At 39.9% G+C, this 20,475-nt stretch overlaps 1 protein-coding gene across 6 annotated transcripts in view; it reads right to left on the minus strand.

Moving 5' to 3' along the window:
• Positions 1–12,798: 12,798 nt before the first annotated feature.
• PPP2R5E (protein phosphatase 2 regulatory subunit B'epsilon) overlaps positions 12,799–20,475 on the minus strand; it is a 108,406-nt gene continuing 100,729 nt past the window's right edge. For 4 of the 6 annotated variants that reach the window (XM_034767829.1, XM_034767828.1, XM_034767827.1 and 1 more), the window contains 4 exons: positions 20,312–20,439; positions 17,829–17,930; positions 17,057–17,200; positions 12,799–14,629 (listed from right to left, as the gene is read on the minus strand). In XM_034767829.1, coding sequence (XP_034623720.1) covers positions 14,530–14,629; positions 17,057–17,200; positions 17,829–17,930; positions 20,312–20,439 — 474 coding nt within the window. In that variant the 3' untranslated portion in view covers positions 12,799–14,529. The remainder of the gene's footprint in view (positions 14,630–17,056; positions 17,201–17,828; positions 17,931–20,311; positions 20,440–20,475) is intronic. The other 2 variants (XM_034767832.1, XM_034767830.1) reach the window with 2 other exon arrangements.

A 20,475-nucleotide genomic window follows, 5' to 3' on the forward strand; every position in this document is an offset into this window, starting at 1 on the left:
CCAACAGTGGCCAGTGCCAGAGCTTCAGGGGGAGTGTATACAACAGGGCAATTTTTAAGAGATCCGTCCTTCTCTTCCCCGCTCAGCTTCTGGCAGTCAGAGGTTTAGGATCAACCTGAGCACGGGGTTGCATCCTTGACCATCTTGGCTAATCATCATTGATAGACCTGTCCTCCATGAACTTATCTAGTTATACTTTTGGCCATCACAACAATGAGTTGCACAGGTTAATTGTGTGGTGTGTGAAAAAGTATGTTCTCTTGTTTGTATTAAATGTGCTGCTTATCAATAGCCGCAGGAGACCCCTGGTTTCTATACGGTAGGAAAGATCCCGAGACATTATCCTTGAGACTGGACGTAGGACAGGAAATTCAAATTTATGATTCATCTCATCAAGGAGTGTCAGCTAGGAGTATATTTAAAAGTCTCTCTCTCTTTAGGGTTCTATGATGGTCTTTTGCAATTGAGCTTGCGGATCCTCCCCTACCCTATGGATTTTTCACGACTCAGCAGCTGCATACTTTACAGGTGAGCTTTTCAGAGGAGCTCAGCATTGGCGTAATTCCCACTGAAATCAACGGGGACAGAGTTAGGCCAGCATGATTGCCTTGGGAAATTGTACTTTATAGGTTGGGGCCCTTTGGATGTTGGAAATGCGCAGCTACGTGCATCAACTCAGTGGTCACCCATGAAAAGTTTTTCCTAGTTTGAGAGAGGTCCTCTCCACATAACACGGGGAAAGGTAGAACCAGCAAAATCAAAACGGAAGAGGCTTTTTAAATGCAAGCCCTAAATGGAAAAGGTAGTTGTCATGTGGCAAAAGCTTTGGAATTACAAATATAGAGATCTCTCTCTCTGGGACTTTTCTGCACCATTGAGATCAATGGGAGTTTTACCATTGATATCAGAGGATCCAGAATTGGGTCCTTTACGAACGTATAAAAAAAGGGAGTGTAAAGTTCAGTCAGAATCTTTGGTCCAGATTCTCTCCTGTACCAAGTCCTGTAGAGACCGCTCTTATAAAGTTTCTGTTTCATGGCCTTCCCTCTCTCAGACTCTCTGGGAAGATCTCACTTCGTTGTGCCTTACTCCAAAAGCTAAACAGATCATTTTCAGTCTAGATGACTTATTTCAGAGAAGCCAGAAAAAGTTTCCGAAAGAGAGCGAGAGAGAGCGCGCGCAGTGACTCACTCAGTAACATTCTGCATCTCATCACAAAATGACAGGATTCCATGCAACCGAAAGGGACGGTCCCCTACATTTAAAAGGGACAGTCACAGAAAGGAGAATTACATTTCCTTTTGGTTGACACAGCTGCAGAAACACAACTGTTTGTTGCAATGGTTTCTGGTTCACAAATTTGTCCTTTTTACGGACAGGCATCATTTCATTTGTCCGATTGGCTGTCTGTATACAATTCAATAAAACTGACAGACTCCCTTACGTTGATGCATTACACTGCAGTCTAACTACATGATCACAGCTACTTCTCAAATACTACAATATATTAACACGCAATTTTTCTAAAGCTTTGTCAGGTGTACGTTATAAGATATGCAGTGCGTGAGATAGGTTTCCCAATTCATTCTGAATTTTGTATATGTATAAAAAACATTCATGGACCCATTATCTGGAATACACAGAGTAGGAGATGATGTTACACAAGTATCCTGCTTTCACTGGTTTAACATCGGGCACAGGTTAGGGTTAGAGGTGTGATTTTCTCCCCACTCTTTTGAGCTTTGTTTTCATAAGGCGTACAACTTAGTCAGTTTTGTATCAAGTTGTTCCCATATGAACATGAGATCGCATTGTCGCCATAATGTCATAGGCCTTTATCCTGCTACTATTTATTTCAATGAGAGCAGGATTGGTCCCACAGTTCCTGAAAAGGCTAGACCAGACCTCTCTCATCAAGGTTCTGTTCTCTGGCCTTCCCTCTCACAAACTGTTCGAAGAGAGCTAACTTAGTGGTTGCAATGCAAACATTTTAATGAAAAAAAAAATTCTTTTTAGTTTAACCAACAGGGAAGTTGCATTTTTCTATTCTTGTGATTAAAACAGCTTACTCTCAGACCCAGAACAGTGCTCTGCTGGATAGCTGGGGTACATTTTCAGACTGGGGAGCTACTGAGATAGCACAGTACATTGAAAACTTACTGCCAAAGACATTGGGAAGAAGAAATGGAGGGACATGGTAGAACGTGCATGCCATTGAAAACCATTCAATTTTAAAAAATTCTAGTGGAAGAAAATATGTTTGGACCCTGAGAAACCTGTGATTTTGGACTTCAAGCCTTCTCAACTTGGCCTTGAATAGGGGGAAAAGCCAATACTGAAGAAAAGTATTTTATTTCATCTGATTTCCAGGTTTCTGTAGAAAGCTCACATTTCAGCCTCTACCTCACCTCACTCCACTATGTTTTGGACATCTCAGGGACTGGAAAAGTCTGTTCAGGAGGAAGTGCCTACATTTAACCCAATATTTTGATCTGTTTATTAAACATTCTCAGTCTATTTTTTTGCCAACCTTGCCCTGGGACTACCCTTTTACAACCTGTTAAGGTTGCTTGACCTGTTATCCCTTGGAATCATGTTTACATGGAAAATCATCAGTTCACGCTAACACTCCCAGCCTGACGTGATGCAGTTAATGCAGGATTTCTTACATTAGTGACTAATTGAAACCTGATCAAAAGAAAATGCCATTATGACTTTAAATAGCTCATTTATAGGTTATGTTTCCCCTGGTAATTAAGCCAAACATCCTGATAATGAGTTGAATGCTGTTCCATTAAGTTATAGACTGCACATATTTCATTGCCAAGGATTTGAGATTGGCTTGGTATTTTAATAGGGGAAAACAGAAAGCAGCTTTAATGGCTATGGATTTATCGGGGTTACTGTTTATGAGCTGTTAAAAGAAAAAAGTGGGGATGGGTCTTTTATGAACTATCAAATTAGCTAATCTCTTTTCCTAGGAATGAGATTTGGAGACTTTGTGAGGTCCTGAGCATCGCTTGCAAGATGTGGAGCACTTGCAGCTCTTATTGAAGTATGGAGGAGTTGTGAATGCTTGGCCCCTCACTGGATCAGACCCTATGGATGAGCTCCCTGATTGAATCAAGAGGATTGAAAATGAATCTGAGGTCCTTGATATAAACCAAGGGGCTACTGTTAAAAGAGTATTTTTCCTTTGGATCCGGGTTTCCCAATTCCCCTTTGCAGGTACTATACACTGCAAAGTGTAGACACTTTTTTTACGAGTGCACTTGAATTTCTCACACAAGAATCTATAAAACATGTTTGGTGTGGAGATTTAATAGGTCAAGAGAAAGACTAACAGAATTATACCTACAATGTGCACACAGGTGGGATTAAAACAGCAGCAGACCTGGCCGGTTACCCCTCCTGTGCTCTCATACTTTGAAAATTGAAATCCAGCTCAGCAACACTATTGGATTTTTCTTATGTGCTAAGCCCGACTCGCCAAATTGTATTTGCTAATAATTTCAATAGTCAGCAGCTAATGATTTCCATCACAAATACTTTAGCAATCAGGCTGTGATGGAGTAGAGCTTGCATGGATCTTGTGTGTTACATCCTGATTTACCATTACTTACCCCTGACAAGGAGAAAGCCATGATGTTCCTGGAAGGGCTTAAGGGAAGTTAGAGGTTTGTTCAGGGCACGGTGATCCTGGGAGCACTGAGACAGCTTAGCTTTAGGGACAGATGGCTGTTGACTTCCGGCTTAAACAGGGGGATGTGAGGCACAGCTAACAGCATTGTTGTATGCAGAACATACCTGAGCTTATTCCAGGAGAAAAGAGATAAATGCTAGGTCTGGAAAGCAGCGTTGTCACCTTCTGGTTTGGCTTCTGTGTAGAGGTCACCTGTAATAACAGTCCGGGTAACAGCAATGTTTGCTCTGCAGCAAGAGAAAAATCATATAGGCGAGAAACCTTTTCCAACCACAGTGGAGATGAAAGAAAGCTCAGCTTCCCATAGAGTGTCATGTGCAATTGTTTTTCGAAACACTTCAATTTCCAAACCTTAACCATGGAGCCCAAGGAATCCCAGTTGGAGGGATTTATCTACAGAGGAACTGGTGAAGGCCACTATCCTTCTCTATAGTAGTCTTGAATATTTCTGCCGCAGCATGCTTCCCTTTAAATTTCACTCATGGTCTATAAATGACAGTGTGATTTTTAGGATCAAAAGACTCGAGTAACTTGGTTGCTAGTTATCAGATAAGTAGCTTTTTTGAGAATACATGGAAATTTATAGCACTGAAACAATCAGCTAAAATCTATTTGAGCCCCTGTCCAAGTTGAGACAAACTTCCAAATCACAGACCTCAATGTATCTTTAATTGGTCTGTCGGATTTATTGTATCAATATTTTAAGCAATGGCAAAATGAGAGGTCAGTTTTTAAAATGTGTTATTTGTGAACGTTTTAGAGCTCTCATTGGAGGGGAAAACCTACAGGTTTGCATATTCAAATATGTGGCAACAGATTTTGAGGTAGGCAAATGTTCTTTTAATGATCCAGACTGGAAATTTTAGAGGGAACTGAAGCTTATGACATGAAACCATTTTAAATAGAAGAGTCACTTAGCTATGGCCTCTGCTGGAGCAGACAGAACTATGTCCTGATATCAGTTTGAAACAAGCCCTGTACCATACATGACGGGAATCTTGATATTCCAAACCTTTCACAACATCAGCTATGAGACCAGCAAAACTACATAGTAGGGGAATCTATCAGGTTTGGAGACAACCAAAAGACTTGACCTCTTCCCTGATCTTCAACCTCTCCCTCCTGCTAACGTGTGGTCACAGGTACCTGCACCTTGTTCAATTTGTTTGATTCGGTGCTGTTTTTTAAACTCTGTCTCTGCTGAGCCTTGTTGAACAGATATCACTTAATGGCATATCATTAAAATGCGATCGTGTGAATTACTGAGTTACAGAAGGAAACATTGTTTCCTTCATACTCCTAAGAACTATATTAGTTCAATTATAATTGACACTTGGAATCTACTCTATAATACAAACTATGTGAATCAACTATTGTCTGAGGAGTGTCACGTAGAGCAAATGCGGATAATATCCCTTTGTGCCTGTGAAATAGCCTGTGAACTAATAACTAATTAACACTGTCTGAATTCCGCATTTCCTCACTCAAGCAAACCAAGAGTGTATTTCTGCCAATTTTCAGTTTACTTTGAGATAAACAGCAGCCCTTAGTATAGCAGCTCCATTAATAGGGCCCTGCCAAATTCATGGCTGTGAAAACTGTGACACGGACCATGAAATCTGGTCTTTTGTGTGCTTTTAGCCTACACTATACAGATTGCACAGGGAGACCAGCGTTTCTCAAATTGGGGGTCCAAACTCAAAAGGGAGTTGTGTGGGGTCACAGTATTGCCACCCTTACTTCTGTGCTTCCTTCAGAGCTTGGCGGCTGGAAAGTGGTGGCTATTGGCCAGATGCCTAGCCCTGAAGGTAGCGCCCTGCCAGCAGCAGCACAGAAGTAAGGGGGGCAATACCAGACCATGCCATCCTTACTTCTGTGCTTCTGCTGGCAGTGGTTCTGCCTTTAGAGCTGGGCTCCCTGCCAGCAGCCATCGCTCTCCAGCTACCCAGCTCTGAAGGCAGCGCCGCCACCTGCAGCAGTGCAGAAGTAAGGATAGAAGTACTGTGACCCTGCATAACTCCTTTTTGGGTCAGGATCCCTACAATTACAACACCATGAAATTTCAGGTTTAAATAACTGAACTCATGAAATTTACTATTTTTAACATCCTATGACTGTGATATTGACCAAAATGGACTGTGAATTTGGTAGGGCCCTATCCATTAACAAGTCTGAACTTCCAAATGCCTGTCCTAGTTTCAAAAACTATCAGTGTTGGTGTATCTTTTGGTTTAAACCTGCAATCCTTCCATCCCAAGCATTTCATCTGTACAGCCAAGGGGACCTCTGCAGAGCGTGCTGGGGAGTCATTGTGTCAATAGATGACCATAATGTCCCATTAGCCTAGCAAAAGGTAATCATATCCACCAGTTGTATAGTACTACTGGTAAGAAAATATCTGAAATGAAATTGGGAACAGACCAATCGGATGTGCCTGCTGCACCAGAAAAAGCTAGGGTGAAATTGTAACATTAAACTAAATGGGTTGATGGTCAACCCATGTCAAAGCTGCAGTCCTCAACTCCTTATCCCAATAACCAGTCCACAAACACAAGAGCCAAATACCGACCTAGGCCCCCAATCAATCATACAGTTCCTAAATCCAGCCCTGCTGCTAATGAGGATGGAAAGATTCTGGACCCTCCTTTGGCAAGTTCCTTCCTGACATTATGGACATGATGGTGATGCAGGGCCTTAAAGGAGGATAAAGAGGGGGAGGAAAGAACAACAGAAAAGTTTCCCAAAAGAATCCCATCTCCAAACAAGACAACACCCTATCCCCAGCCAACTATTAAATTTCCACCAGTACACACCACTATTTGTGGTGCTCCCACCCTTCCAACCACTGGCAGTTGATCCTCCCCAACACTGACATGGTTAAGCCTGACAGGAGACGTTGCAAGCCACCCTCATAGCTCCATGTGTCGCAGCTACCGGCAATTGATAACCACTAGGGGGAAATGTTTAGCCTGTCAACAGCTAGAGAGTGCAGTTACATGTACACCTAAGACCTTGTCTACATGAGCAGTGGCATATAGACTACGTGCAGCTACATGCTGCAGTGAAAAGCAGGCTGTGTCCACACTGGGGTGTATAGCTTCACATGGCAGTGAAAGGCTCTTGTGGGGAGGTGGTATTGGGGGGAAAGAGTCTGGCAGCGGGACACCACACTGCTAAAAATAGCAGAGTAGATGCAGGAAGCACTGTTTGGGCGCATAGGGTAGATAGCCTAAAGATTCTGGCATGTCTTTACTCTCCTAAGCAATGCCTCACCATCTCCACTGCTATTTATACCCAAGCTGCTGTAAGTTGAGACACAACCGAAGTCTGATCACAAATGAACATTCATTTGGGCATCGTGGTTGGCTGGGATCAGGTAAACAGCTAGGATGGCTCTAGTGCCTGGCACTGCAGCCATGGCCAGCACACAGAGGCCTTCCCACGCCACAGACTGAGATGACACACGAATCAATACAGGAAAGGAAGGTAAGGACAGTCCACCAACCATATCACATAAGGGTTGAAAACAAGCCATTTAATATAGTTGTGGCTTCTATTACTTTTACTAGAGCATCCTAGTGGTGCATCCCCACAGCAACAGGGCCTACATCTGCTTCTTTCAAACAACAGATTATTCTATCAGACTTTTAAAGAATAGCTGCACCTAATTTGATCAGTGCAGCTGTCAAACTTTACAGAGTGCAGTATTTCTTTGTCTGCACAAAAGAGGCAATGAAAAAACAACAACCCTGGCATTTGGGAAACAGACATTTCCAGCTTATTGGAGAACACATTCGTCTGATGTAAAATAAAAGGATTGGAATAATGAAAACACTGAGAAACAACTGGGAAAACAATTTCAATGTAATGTGATTTTCACGTGCCTGGGCTGCAATCAGCTTTTAAAAAGTGTCAGGTCACAGCAAACAGTTGTTAGCAAGGCTTCTTTCAAAATGTTTTATTAGCAAATGTACAGCGTACTCTTTGGCTTCAGCATTTAATCTTTTAAGACACAGATAATTTCAGCTGCTAACTCAAGCCCTTTAAGCAGTTTCTGAATTAATGCCACAAGTGATGCTACAATGTACGTTAAACTGAAAATGTGTAAATATAGACTTCTGTTCTCTGGGAGTGAAAGCCCATAGTGCAGAGATACCCACAGACTTATGACTAGGGCCCTACCAAATTCACAGTCCATTTTGGTCAATTTTACAGTCATAGGATTTAAAAAACCGTTAATGTCATGATTTCAGCTATTTAAATCTGAAGTTCAGGGTGGTGTAATTGTAGGGGTCCTGACCCAAGAAGGAGTTGTGGGGGGGGGGTCGCAAGGTTATTGTAGGGGGGCTTACTCCTCCGTTGCTGCTGGGGGCAGTGGTGCCTTCAGAGCTGGGCAGCTGGAGAGCAGCAGTAGTAAGGATGCAGAAGTAAGGATGGCATGGCATAGCATGGTATTGGCACCTTTACTTCTGCGCTGCTGCTGGCGGCAATTCTGCCTTCAAATCTGGGCTCCCGGCCAACAGCTGCCAGTCTCCAGCCACCCACCTCTGAAGGCAGCACAGAAGTAAGGGTGGCAATACTGCGACCCCCCTAAAATAACCTTGTGACCTCCCTGCAACTCCCTTTTGGGTCAGGACCCCTAATTTGAGAAACCCTGGTCTCCCCCGTGAAACCTGTATAGTATAGGGTAAAAGCACGCAAAAGACCAGATTTCACAGGGGTGGGGGTCCAGATTTCACGGTGTGTGACGCATTTTTCATAGCCATGAATTTGGTAGGGCCCTACTTATGATTGAGGACAGCCCATAATTTGTGGGGCAATCCTGAATTTAACATGGAATGAAGGTCTGCTGCTGGCTGAGAAACTGAGAATTTGTGGGAAGGAAATTTGAGGTTGAGGGAATTAGCAAAGTAACTATGGCTATGTCTACATTGGGCTGCATTGCAGACTAGGTGTGTGTGGACTGCAGTGTGCACCAAAGAATTGTCCTGTAACTGCCTCACGCGGATGCTGCTGGAGAGAACTAAAAGATACCTGTGTTTAGGTTACCTGTTTGAAGGAGACCCACGTTAATGTTAACTAGGTACCTTTTGGTTCACGCCCGCAGTGTCCACACGGGGCAGTTACAGCGCAGCATGCTAGAGCGCTCTGCAATTCCCAGCCCTGCAGTCTGAACTGCAGGGTGATGCAGACAAGCCCTATGGTACTAGTACTGCAAATACGAAGAAGCTTTTTTTAAATACCTCTGAGTCTTTAAAGATGATTTCCTATTTTAACAATAATCAACAGCGAAATCCCCACTGAGCAGTAACTCACTGAGGATATTAATTTCTTACAACTGGACTGGAAAACCTTCCAAGGACTGGAAAACACTTTACGAGAGACTAAAGAAGCTCAATCTACGTAGTTTAATCTAAGAGAAGGTTAAGAGATGCCTTGATCACAGTCCCTACATAGGGACAAGATTTCTGACAGGAGAGGGCTTTTCATTCTAGCAGAAAAAGGTATAACAAGAGCCAGTGGCTGGAAGCTGAAGCTAGATAAATTGAGAGATGAAACAAGGCACCCATTTCTAACAGAGGTTAATTAACCAATGGAATAATTTACCTAAGGATTTGAAACCTTTAAATCAAGATTATTGGGCAAATGATCATTCCTTATGACACAGGCTACCCCCTGCCCTGGCGCCCTTACAGAACATGAAAGGGGTTCAATCCATAGATCCCAGAGGATTAGCTGAGTCCAGTGCCATCTAGAAGGGATCCCTGTGCCTCCACTGCTGGTCTTTTGACTTCCATGGTTGCACAATTCCTGCAGGAGTTACACGCTAACAGGATCCGCCCATTGGCCTCTGCCTGGGTTCATCCCCATCTTCCTGGGCTCTGTGTGTGTGTGAAGAACTGCAGATTCTGACTGGGAGAACTGAATAGGACAGTGCAGTCTAGATCACAGATTGAAGGGGCAGAATGGTATCATGAAGCGCAACCAGTCTTGCCCTTTCCACACCTGCAGAGCTCAAGGTTGACAGGGGTTAGTGGAAGCATGCCACAGAGCCAATGCCTATGCTCCCATATCCAATGGTTTTAAGGTCTCCTTTAGAATCAGATGTGGTTGCAATTTAAGAGGACCAATCACCACACTCCAAAAGAAAACTGGGAGCTTATAATGGAAATTCTCACAGAGCCTTAACATTCCTGTCTCACTAACTCAACATCTTTCCATCACTGAGATACCTTAATGTTTGACATTTACAAGAAATGATATCCAATGGCTGGAAGACCATTGCTGAAAAGGCATGTGAAGTATAGACAGGGGAAAAAAAGCCACGCGCCTGGAAAACACTTCATTGCTTTTTTATTAGATGCACCCACAGTACAGAGCCTCTTGCATATGTGCAAAAGAGAAAGGATACACATTTATATCTGGGAGCACCATTGAGTTTGAGTTTGTTTCTTTAATACCATTTTTAAGAAAGTAAACGATGTCCAAAGAATGACATTTTGAATCCAAGTCTTTAAGACCTGCTTCACTTTACCCAGAGGTAAGAGGATTTACCAGAGGTGGAAGATTTTTCTTTTTATTATTACCTTGCTGTAGCATAGAAGACATTTTCATAGTCTGGTTAGACCAGTCTATATATTTCCATAAGCAACTTTTCATATATAAAAAATGTTTTATTTCCCCACCCACCCAATAGTTTAACTGCATCTAGATTTAAAAACAGTAATGGACCATGGCATTCTTGGGGGGGGGGGGGGGAAAGAGTGGGAAATGAACTTTTGCTGCCCTCTCCTGCTTAAACAATGAAATACTAAAATATCAAGAAATCTATTACTCTAATGCTAATTTTTAAACAAAAAGCATGAGCAGGTCATTCTTTATACTACAATCAAAAATAGGACAATGACAAGAAATGTATTGGTATTATTTATATTTGAAACCCCCTCATCAATACATGAGGTTATGATTATAACATATTTACAGTAAATGATCCCAAAAAAAATAAACCTGTATTCAGAGAGGTCATGATAGAATGTCTGTTTCTCTTAAACAAATGCTGCTGCTTCTGTGGATAGTAAGCAGCACTTGGATAAAACTTTCTTCTAAATCAAAGTTAGCTGAATTTTGCTTCAAGAATACACAATCCTTTTATACAGGCTCTGAAAGGAAAATATTGGGGAATATAAAAAACTCACTGCCAATACCTACTAGAAAAACTAGTTTGTGGCTCATTACACAGCTATTTTGGAAAGCCGATGAGCCAAGATACAAAAATAAAAATATTAATGTGCAAATAAAAACATTCTTTCATCATGCCTGTTTATCACCCTCATTTTGTCACAGGGCAACTCTCAGTATTGAAAAAAGGGCATCTCTGCCTCCTAAGCCAGTTGTGTGCTCCCAATTGAAAGGGAAATGAGGTGCACTGGGGGAGGAAAAATCTATCCAGTTCTCCAACTCTCCCACAAAACAATAAAAAAAGCTTTTAAAGCTCGTAATATATTTTCTTTTTCCATAGTGTAAGAGAGCCTGAGGCTATACTTACACATGTACAATATAAGTACAGCTGCTTCAATTCTAGTTCAAGCAGTTCTTGGCTCTGCATCCTGGATTGTTCCATATATAGAAGGAGATAGCATAAATAGAAGGATTTAATTTATTTTTAACAAAACCAAGATTAATTTACTGTAACCCTGCTTGCAAATACTCCAATGGCATTAGAGTACTTTTATTTAAAGCATTCAAAGGTTTGGAAGAGAGACAAAAAACACTCAATAGCAATGAAAAGAAAAAAATAAGGAAAGCTTGCAAGATGAAGAAAGCAATGCATGCTCAATTTAAAGTATGCAAGAAGAACTTTTACAGCTGTTACATCCCCATAACCTGATGCAAGGCTCTAGTTTTGAAAATGTAGTTCATTACTTTTACCTGACAACATTCAGTCCTTTCCCCTGTAACCAATATGGTACAAGACATGAGTGATCTCCCATCAACTGTAATGTTAGCAGTCTACAAAAAACTAACAAAAAAAAGTTTCTCAAAACCATGAAGCAAACAAAATCACAAATGAACAGATGCACTGATCACAATTGACTTAAGTCCATATGCTGCCTTTATCTCTGCATAAACCTCCCATGGACTCTAGTGGGACAGGAGCAGTATATTGCCTTTGGGTTGCAGCCAACAGTGGATTGCGTGGATTCTGTAGTACTATGGCAAGTGCTTCTTTAAGTACATCACAAAGTACAACCTCAGACTGACCTCACCTTTTTAGAGTTGCATGACTAACATCACATTACCTCATTCAATTTAAAGAAACATTCCATCTTGGAAGTGAAAATCACTTTAGATACTCCCCAGTATCCCCCATTAGAGGTAACAAAATATTGCAACCAGCTAGGTTCTCATCCGTTTTGTATAATCAATTCCAGTAGGTCATGCTGAAACCAAGAACATCCAAGAATGGTCAACACTCACCTAAATTTTTAAGTACAGGACAAGGTGTCTTTTTCTAATGTCACATTATTTCTTTTAATTCCACCAAGCAGAAAAAAAAAAAATGGAAACACCAAGATTTCTTCCCACCATAATAGTTCAATTGTTGACCATTTAACACAGTCTAGTCAGGCATGAGTTTAAATGCACCCTCTCATACAGCATATTAATTTCAGACATAGTCACACTACTAAATATAACCCCAACCTGTAGTAGAAACAAAAAGGCTGTCAAAAATCAAAGGGTTAAGGGATGATTTGTTATAAATTTATTTAATCTTCAGATCTGAGCTTGCACCTTTGTTCCAGCACTTTTAAAATAAAATGTTTCACTGACTGTATCTGCCAAGTTTACATTGAGTCCCAGTCAGTGTTCTTCTTATAAGAGGCTTATATTAATCCCATTAAACCATGTTGTGATGTTTTGTGTTGCATATGACTAGTTTACTTCTGTTCTTTTTTCAGAATTAACAGTGTCAAGTTTTTACAAAGTTGTTGCATTTCCAACATCCAATGTGCAGACCCATGTGTACAAACTGTGACCTGATAATCCTGAAACAGTCAGTAAGCTGGGATTGGATTCCTGCTCCCCTCCCGCCATTTTTTTTTTTTTTTGCACACCTGGAAACAAGAAAACCTCAAATTCTACTGTATATTTGAATAGTAGGAAGAAAAATATACAAGCTCGTACTTATACTGTATTTCTATCAATGGCAACAGGTCATAAGTTCATGTTTGCAACTAACACAAAGACTCATGAACACCAAGTCAGCTTTATACCATAAATACTGCTGGATTGATGGTTTAGGATTATCAACTCACTGTTGTCATATGTCTATAACAGTTCAAAAGCATCCTGGAGAAAAATCCTGAAACACATACCTTTCGATATAAAATAATGCAACTGCATTAGCTAACTATATACTGTACATAAGTCTTATCAGCATTTTACCGATCAAAGATGTAAGATTCCACTTTTAAATACAAAGCAGATAGCCAATAATGCATACTTATAATACAGCCCTCTTTTTTTTCTTTTAAACAATTTGGTCACAATGCACCTTTGATATAAAAGCATTTTAAACTTTATTATTAATACTCAGGACATTAGGATTTCCAGAATTTTTTTTCAGTAGCATTTGTAGAACCACTTTTGGTAACAAATACAGTAGTTAGGAATGAGCATCCACTTCAGAATGCAGAAGTATATTATCCAGAATCCTTTCCAGCTAAAACCATAGGGCTGGCGCTGTGATGAGTAATAGTACTACAGTCACAAAAACACTATAGTATGTTTTTTAGAGGCTACATCCTCTTTTGCTGGAATACTTTATAAATACATATTAAAAAGTAAGGCAACAACTCCAAACAGTCCAAACTGTTTGCTCAGCTCTGTTCCCAATTAGACCCATGACCACTGGAGATCAATTTCATACTTGTACTGTTTAGCGTTTGTCGTTATAATTTAAAAATGGTCCAATAAAACGTATATAGTAATCATTTAGCCATAAGTATTACCAAAACAGCTCTGGTATGTGTGTCCAATGACATGTAACTAATACTGGTTAGGTACTGAAGTTCATGGTGTTACTATTGCCCATTTTCAAAGGATTCAAGACAGTGTGGATTCACAATAAATTGATGCATTAATCTGAAATTTCCTTCCCTACTACGTTTATCATCTCTTTATTTTTACTCCTAATGTTTAAATTGAAGGAGTACCAGTGCTAGCCTGGTACCAGAAAGATACTCACACCAGTAAACAAAACCTTAGGGACCTATATTTTTCATGGCCCTGATCTGCATGGACATTCAAATTATGAAGATGTGCAAAAGGGAAAAAAATGTCAAATTACAGTAAAGTTATCCAGAGAAGGAGGATGTTACACAAACTCAAAAGGAAATGACAATCTTTTTTCTCTTTTACTATAAATACATTTAACAGTTTAGCAGAAAGGCAAGCTAAATTTAAGATTGTTCACATTTGAAAGTTGTATCATACTCTCTGCTAATGATAAATAAGGAACAGGTCCTGACAATGAAATTTTGACATAGCAATTTTCATCAACAGATCTTTGAAGACTGGTTTTAAAGAAGGGTCAAAACAATGATTATGTTGCAAAGTTCTGAGAAGTCCATCTGCTGTCCAAACTTTGGAGAAAAGTCCTTATTTTTTCCTTTACTTAGAGACAGTTATATACAGTGCTGTTGTAATAATGAAACAAATGTGAAATCTACTGTAAAGTTGCACAATACAGAAAACTGTTGCTCCATCTTCTACTACATAAATGTGTGACTCCACAGGTTAATAATGCTGCTTTGTTTCTTTTGTTAAGTTGGAATTATTCCATCACGTCTAAGACCTCTCTTTAACTCCAAATCCTCCAGTTTTTTCCACAGTTCTTCACGTTCCTTCTCTTTCTTCTTCTCACTAGCAGATAAAATAAAATGAAGTGTTAACAGCAAGGAAGCTTTAAAAGTACCTATCCAAAAATACTTATTTGATATAAGCTATAAGCAATAATTTTTCTAATGCACATGCATTTTTCCCTAATGTATATTTATTTTCAGTACACATTTTTTACTCCAAATTTTAGTTTATCTACATCAAAAACGCTGAACAAAACTAAAAGAAACAGAAGATGGGATATAATAAAAAAAAGTTTAAAAATCTTTACTTATGTTAATTTTACAATAGAGCAAAAATAGCTAGTTCACATTAGAATTATATTAAAATATTTTATGGAGCAAATATATTACATTTCAGATTAATATATACTTTTTGGCCAAGTTCTATTTCACAATTTCAAGTTTATTTATTTGTTTAAAGAAGGTTATTAGGATCTCTCTTGCTTTCATTAATGTTTGAGAGAATAGGCTAGGTTTAACAAGACCATATTAACTTCAGCAGTGCTCCATCCCAGTGTAGCTAGTGTGAATCCAGTTGCAGGATCTAACCCTCATTCAATGCATTTGTCTTTATTCCTACTGAATCCCTACAAAATAATCTGTGCAATGTTTGCTTTACCAACAGATTGTGCTGCCTAATTAGATAAAGGAATCAGAGTGACAAGATTGTAGTCCAACTGAGTTCTTGGGAAACTGAGTGGAAGAGGTTTCAGGGGAAACCCAATAAAAATTAAAAACTAAACTAGAACTTTCTTAATTTGTTTATTCTCTGAGTTCTCTCTCTTTGTCACTGGTTATTTGGAGTTAATATGGTCCTTATGCTATAATGTGGGGACAATGTTGTAATTGCCTTTAAATAAGTATAAAATTAAGTCAATGTGTTCTGATAACAACTACAACACATGGAGTACATATGGTCTTGATGCTACAAGTTGGAGAGAGCTTTCAATTGCAGGATCAGGTCCAATGGGAACATGAACATCATGGACATCTAGGGTACTGAAATCTAGATTCCCAATTTGTCACACTGCAGAGTTTCTCAAAATATTCCACTGATTTAGAAGCTTTATTCTGGTACAACTTGCTACCTGGGAAATTCACATCACTCAGGCTGCATACATTTAGTCAAAAAGCAGTCATTTGGCCATATCTATTAACACCATTCTTGGTTAGAAACAAACATCTGTTTTCATCCAGAGTTACTACTTTCATTACACATAGCTGCTGAAAAATATTCAAAATTAAATATAAGAAATGGTGAATACACTTACCAGAAATTTATCATTATATTATCTAATCACTATATCAGGTATCCTTTCTTTCTAAAATATTTCAGTAGGTTACCTCATTAGTTCATCTATGTTTGAACTATTATTATTAATTGACACTGAAAACTTTAGCCCTAACAAATTCTAAATAACTTGGCTATACATCACTCTTATTTTTGTAAACTTTGTTCTATTGGGGAACCCAACATAAGTCTATTATAACTTATTTCTATTCCTAGGCCCTGATCCTGTGATTAATCCCACTGAAGTCAACTGGACTGGACTACAATTCACCTTGCCCCTTTGAAATGTGTGTTCTTACACCTGAATTTCATTCTGAGGGTTCCCATTATCAAGTTCTTACTGAACTATTTACCACTTCTACCGACAACACTCCTTACAAATACTAATGAATTTTTCACCAGCACTTAGTAAATGAAAATCCAATCTCCTATGGAAAAATGTTCGAATACTTGCCCATGTTTGTCCACAGAACCCTAAGAAGTCTTTATCTCAGCAAACTGTGATTGTTTAATTGTTAGTATTAAACATGGTTTAATATTTGAAGTTATCCCATTTTTTACATTCTAGTATATATATTAAAATAATAATTGATGAATAAATATATTTAAAAGATCAGCACCAGCCCTAGATACAGTAGAGGTCATGTAAGCAAGTGCTAAGAAAGCTCTTCCACACAGTCATTACCTGCAACATACATGCTATGGCAGGGTCTGATCCTGTGAAACTCTGAATGCCTCATGAGATAAAAAGTCCCTCCAGCATCCATTGATTTCAGTAGCCGCTGAGGCTTCTCAGAACCTTCCTGGATCAGACACCTAGTCCTAGGATTCTGTGTCGCACACACTACAAATTGTACAGTGATGATGTCAGCTAATCTGACAGACTGAACCTTGTCTACCAGGGCCTTAACAAAAACCATCAAGTCACCTACAATTCAGCTCAGGTTTAAACCCAGGACTCCAGAAATAATGTTAGTGCAGTCATTAATCCAGTGTACCATCTAACTCATCAATTACAGATTTTTAAATGTATAAAACATTGCATTTTATTATATATAAAAGCAAAGCAAAGCAAATCAAAAGGAAGGTGAACTATGAACCTGGTCACATAATTCAACAGTATCATGGCCTCCAAAAGACTTCAGAGGCTATACTAACCTAACAAGGTTTGATGACATACAGTACCCTTCGCTTTGCTTGTGGGAACCCCGAGTCACACAAAAGGCACGACTTAAACGAAGTCGCAAACTGCCCGGAGTTCCCGAAGTTTCCTCATTTTTTTCACCTGCCGCTTTGGATAAGCTGAAATTTTAGACAAAAGATGATGCACTATAATTGGAGAATGAAGATTAAGGAAGATAGACAAAAAACATTTTACTAGGGTGCAACTAATGATTGTATGAATGGTGCATCTACTGGATCCTGCACTCTAAAGGACTCGGCTATATCAAGATCCGTGAAAAAGGAAAAAACTGAAAGGGCTGAAAGGTGCCACTTAGGCTTAAGACCACATGCAGGATAAGTAGGATGGGCCTTATGGTGAGTCATGTGTTGAGGAAATCCCTCATGTCCAACCTCCACCCTTTTTGAAGCCTTTAAGCAAAGTGATATCTTTAAACCCTTGTTCTTCTTTTATTACTGAAAATCTTGATACATTTAAGTCTTTTGGAATGTGGTGCCAAAAGGAGTTCTGTGAGGAATGCAGATCCACAAGCTATGCAACGGGTACTGTATTTCATAGGGGAGAAAACAACCACCTATTCATGATATTATCTGGCATCTTGCAAGGAGAAGGCTAATGAGCATGCAGAAAAAAAAATGAGGCATTGCAATCAATTATGTGTGAAATTATGCAATCACAGCAGAATGTGAGGAAAAAATTAAACAGCAGGCCTTATGCACAGCTGACAAAAAAGCTTTAAAAAGTTACCGCTGACGATCTGACTTGTAAGTGGCTGTCAGCTCGTCAAACATGGTGCTGTTCATTTCCATAAACGCCTTCAACACATTGTAGACTAAAGCCACAATAGCCCTGTGAAATACAAAAAAGATAAGGAATCTATTAGTTTCAGTTGAAATTGAATAAGAACAAAAAATAATTTACACACTTTCCTGAACTTTTCTTATTGGAATTGCTGAACCTGATTCTAATCTCCTACTACACCTCTACCCCGATATAACGCGACCCAATATAACACAAATTCGGATATAACGCGGTAAAGCAGTGCTCTGGGGGGCGGGGCTGCGCACACCGGTGGATCAAAGCAAGTTCAATATAACGCGGTTTCACCTATAACGCGGTAAGATTTTTTGGCTCCCGAGGACAGCGTTATATCGAGGTAGAGGTGTAGTTATAGTGATGTAACTTTTTTTACTTCGGTGAAGTTACTCCTAATTAACATATGTGAAGTGAGAATCAGGCTCTCATCACTTTTTATCATTTAAACGGAGAGAACAAATCCCCACCTATTACAGGTAACAACAGACAGTTAGCACATACAACTGCAGATACTTCACCAAGCAGTGCAGCAATTCTGAATGTAATCCAATGGTCCAAGTTGTTATTCTAGCAGACGTAATTAAAATCTAAACATCAAATGTGAATGATGCACAGGAAAAAGGTTCAATAGATGCCTTTGAATAGAGTATGAATATCTCAAAGTAAAGAACCCAAGTATGAGAAATGTGAAAGATTCCCTTGGATTTGTACGTTTCATGATCATTTCACTTTAGTACATGTAAAAAGAAAACAAGTCCACTGGAAAAAGAAAAAATCTTTGAGGAAGAGTTGATAATTCTAAGAAACAAAACTTTACTTTATCACAAAGTTTTTAAAGTACAGGCCTGAATAAGGAGTGCAGCGTGCATGCTAAAAATGATCCCAGCATTAAATTTTGTGATGTGATTACTAAATGCTATCCACCAATCCCCAGACATGTTCTGTGACCCAGGTAGTAAATGGATGACATCTAATTATAACTGTACATATAATTAAATGTTTCCCTAGACCAGTGGTTTTCAAATTCTTTTTCCAGCAACCCAGTTGAAGAAAACTGTTGATGCCCGATACCCAACAGAGCTGGGGATGAGGGGTTTCGGGTATGGGAGGGGGGCTCAGGGCTGGGGCATGGGATTGGGGTGTGGGAGGGGGTCAGGACTCTGGGCTGGGGGTGCGGGTTCTGGGTTGGGACTGGGATGAGGGGATTGGGGTGCAGGAGACTCCAGGTTTGGGGGGGGCTCAGGGCTGGGGCAGGGGATTGGGGCGTAGGCTTACGTCCAGCAGCTCCTGGTCAGCGGCGCAGCTGGGATGCAGAGGCAGGCTTCCAGCCTGTCCTGGCACCACCAACCACACTGTGCCCTGGAGGCGGCCAGCAGCAAGTCCGGCTCCTGGGTGGAGGCGCACAGGCAGCTCCACACAGCTCTTGCCTGCAAGCACCATCCCCCCAACTCCCATTGGCCGAACCTGCTGCTGGCCATTTCTGGGACACAGCCTGGTGTCAGAACAGGTAGGGTCTACTAGTTCTTACTGGCCAGCCACCAGGGTCCCTGGGTGCTGAGCAAGGCGACTCAGTGCCTTGCATTCTGCAACCCAGTACTGGGTCGTGACCTGAATTTTGAAAACCACTGCCCTAGACTACTGTAAAAAACAAACAAAAAACCCAACAACAACAACAACAAAAAACCCAGATAAATAGGACAGGTACATCATCCTGATCGTGTCAAGAAGAAAATGTCTTTTTTTAAGAGTGTACAGCAGCAGTAGAGTTTGAGAATGTAGGTTTTCTCTATTAGCAAATAACTTGGATCTCACTGTGAGCTAACTGTTGATTAATAACGACTTAATAGCTGCCATTGTCTTTGAATACATTTATAAAAATAATCTACTGAAATGTGTGTGCACCTGCTAATGTTTAGAAAAATGCTGCTGCCACTGATTATATGACATCACTCAAAATATTATTATGTATCTACAGAGATGTATTAAGATCAAGGGGTATGTCTGGGCCAATTTACAGTCAAACTTATCCTGTAAACCAGTTTATGGAAATGTACTGACAGAGCATTAGAAACGTTTGGTGCCTGGCATTTTTTCTTGGTAATTATACAAAAACAATAGAAATAAAATATTGTATTTATGATGAAAAAATAAATACAAAAGTTTAAAAAAATATTATATTAGCTGCCTTAACATATTTTGGAAATAAAACAATCTGCACTGCTGCTTTTAACCTACACAGTTCAGATTTTGCCAAATTCAGCTCTGGTTTAAATCCCATTGGCTTTCATAGAGTGGCAACTGTTTACATCAAGTCTGAATTTGGCGCTATTTCATGTTTTCTTTATCTGGAATTTCCAGGGTTGAATATATAGGTTTCAGCAAGTGGACAGATGAAAGATAATGCCAAAACTTACGGATTCCAGTGTTCTTTGGAAATCCTATAAAGACTGGAAAACATGATGGGAAGTATAACGTTGGAGTTCTCTTCTATCAAACTCATGATGTATTCATTATTCCAATAATACAGCGCCCTTTCTGCCACCTTTGATGGGGAGGGAGGAACAAAACCCATTAGGAG

Source organism: Trachemys scripta, chromosome 4 (assembly GCF_013100865.1).
Source record: "Trachemys scripta elegans isolate TJP31775 chromosome 4, CAS_Tse_1.0, whole genome shotgun sequence".
In the NCBI taxonomy this organism is placed as follows: domain Eukaryota; kingdom Metazoa; phylum Chordata; order Testudines; family Emydidae; genus Trachemys; species Trachemys scripta.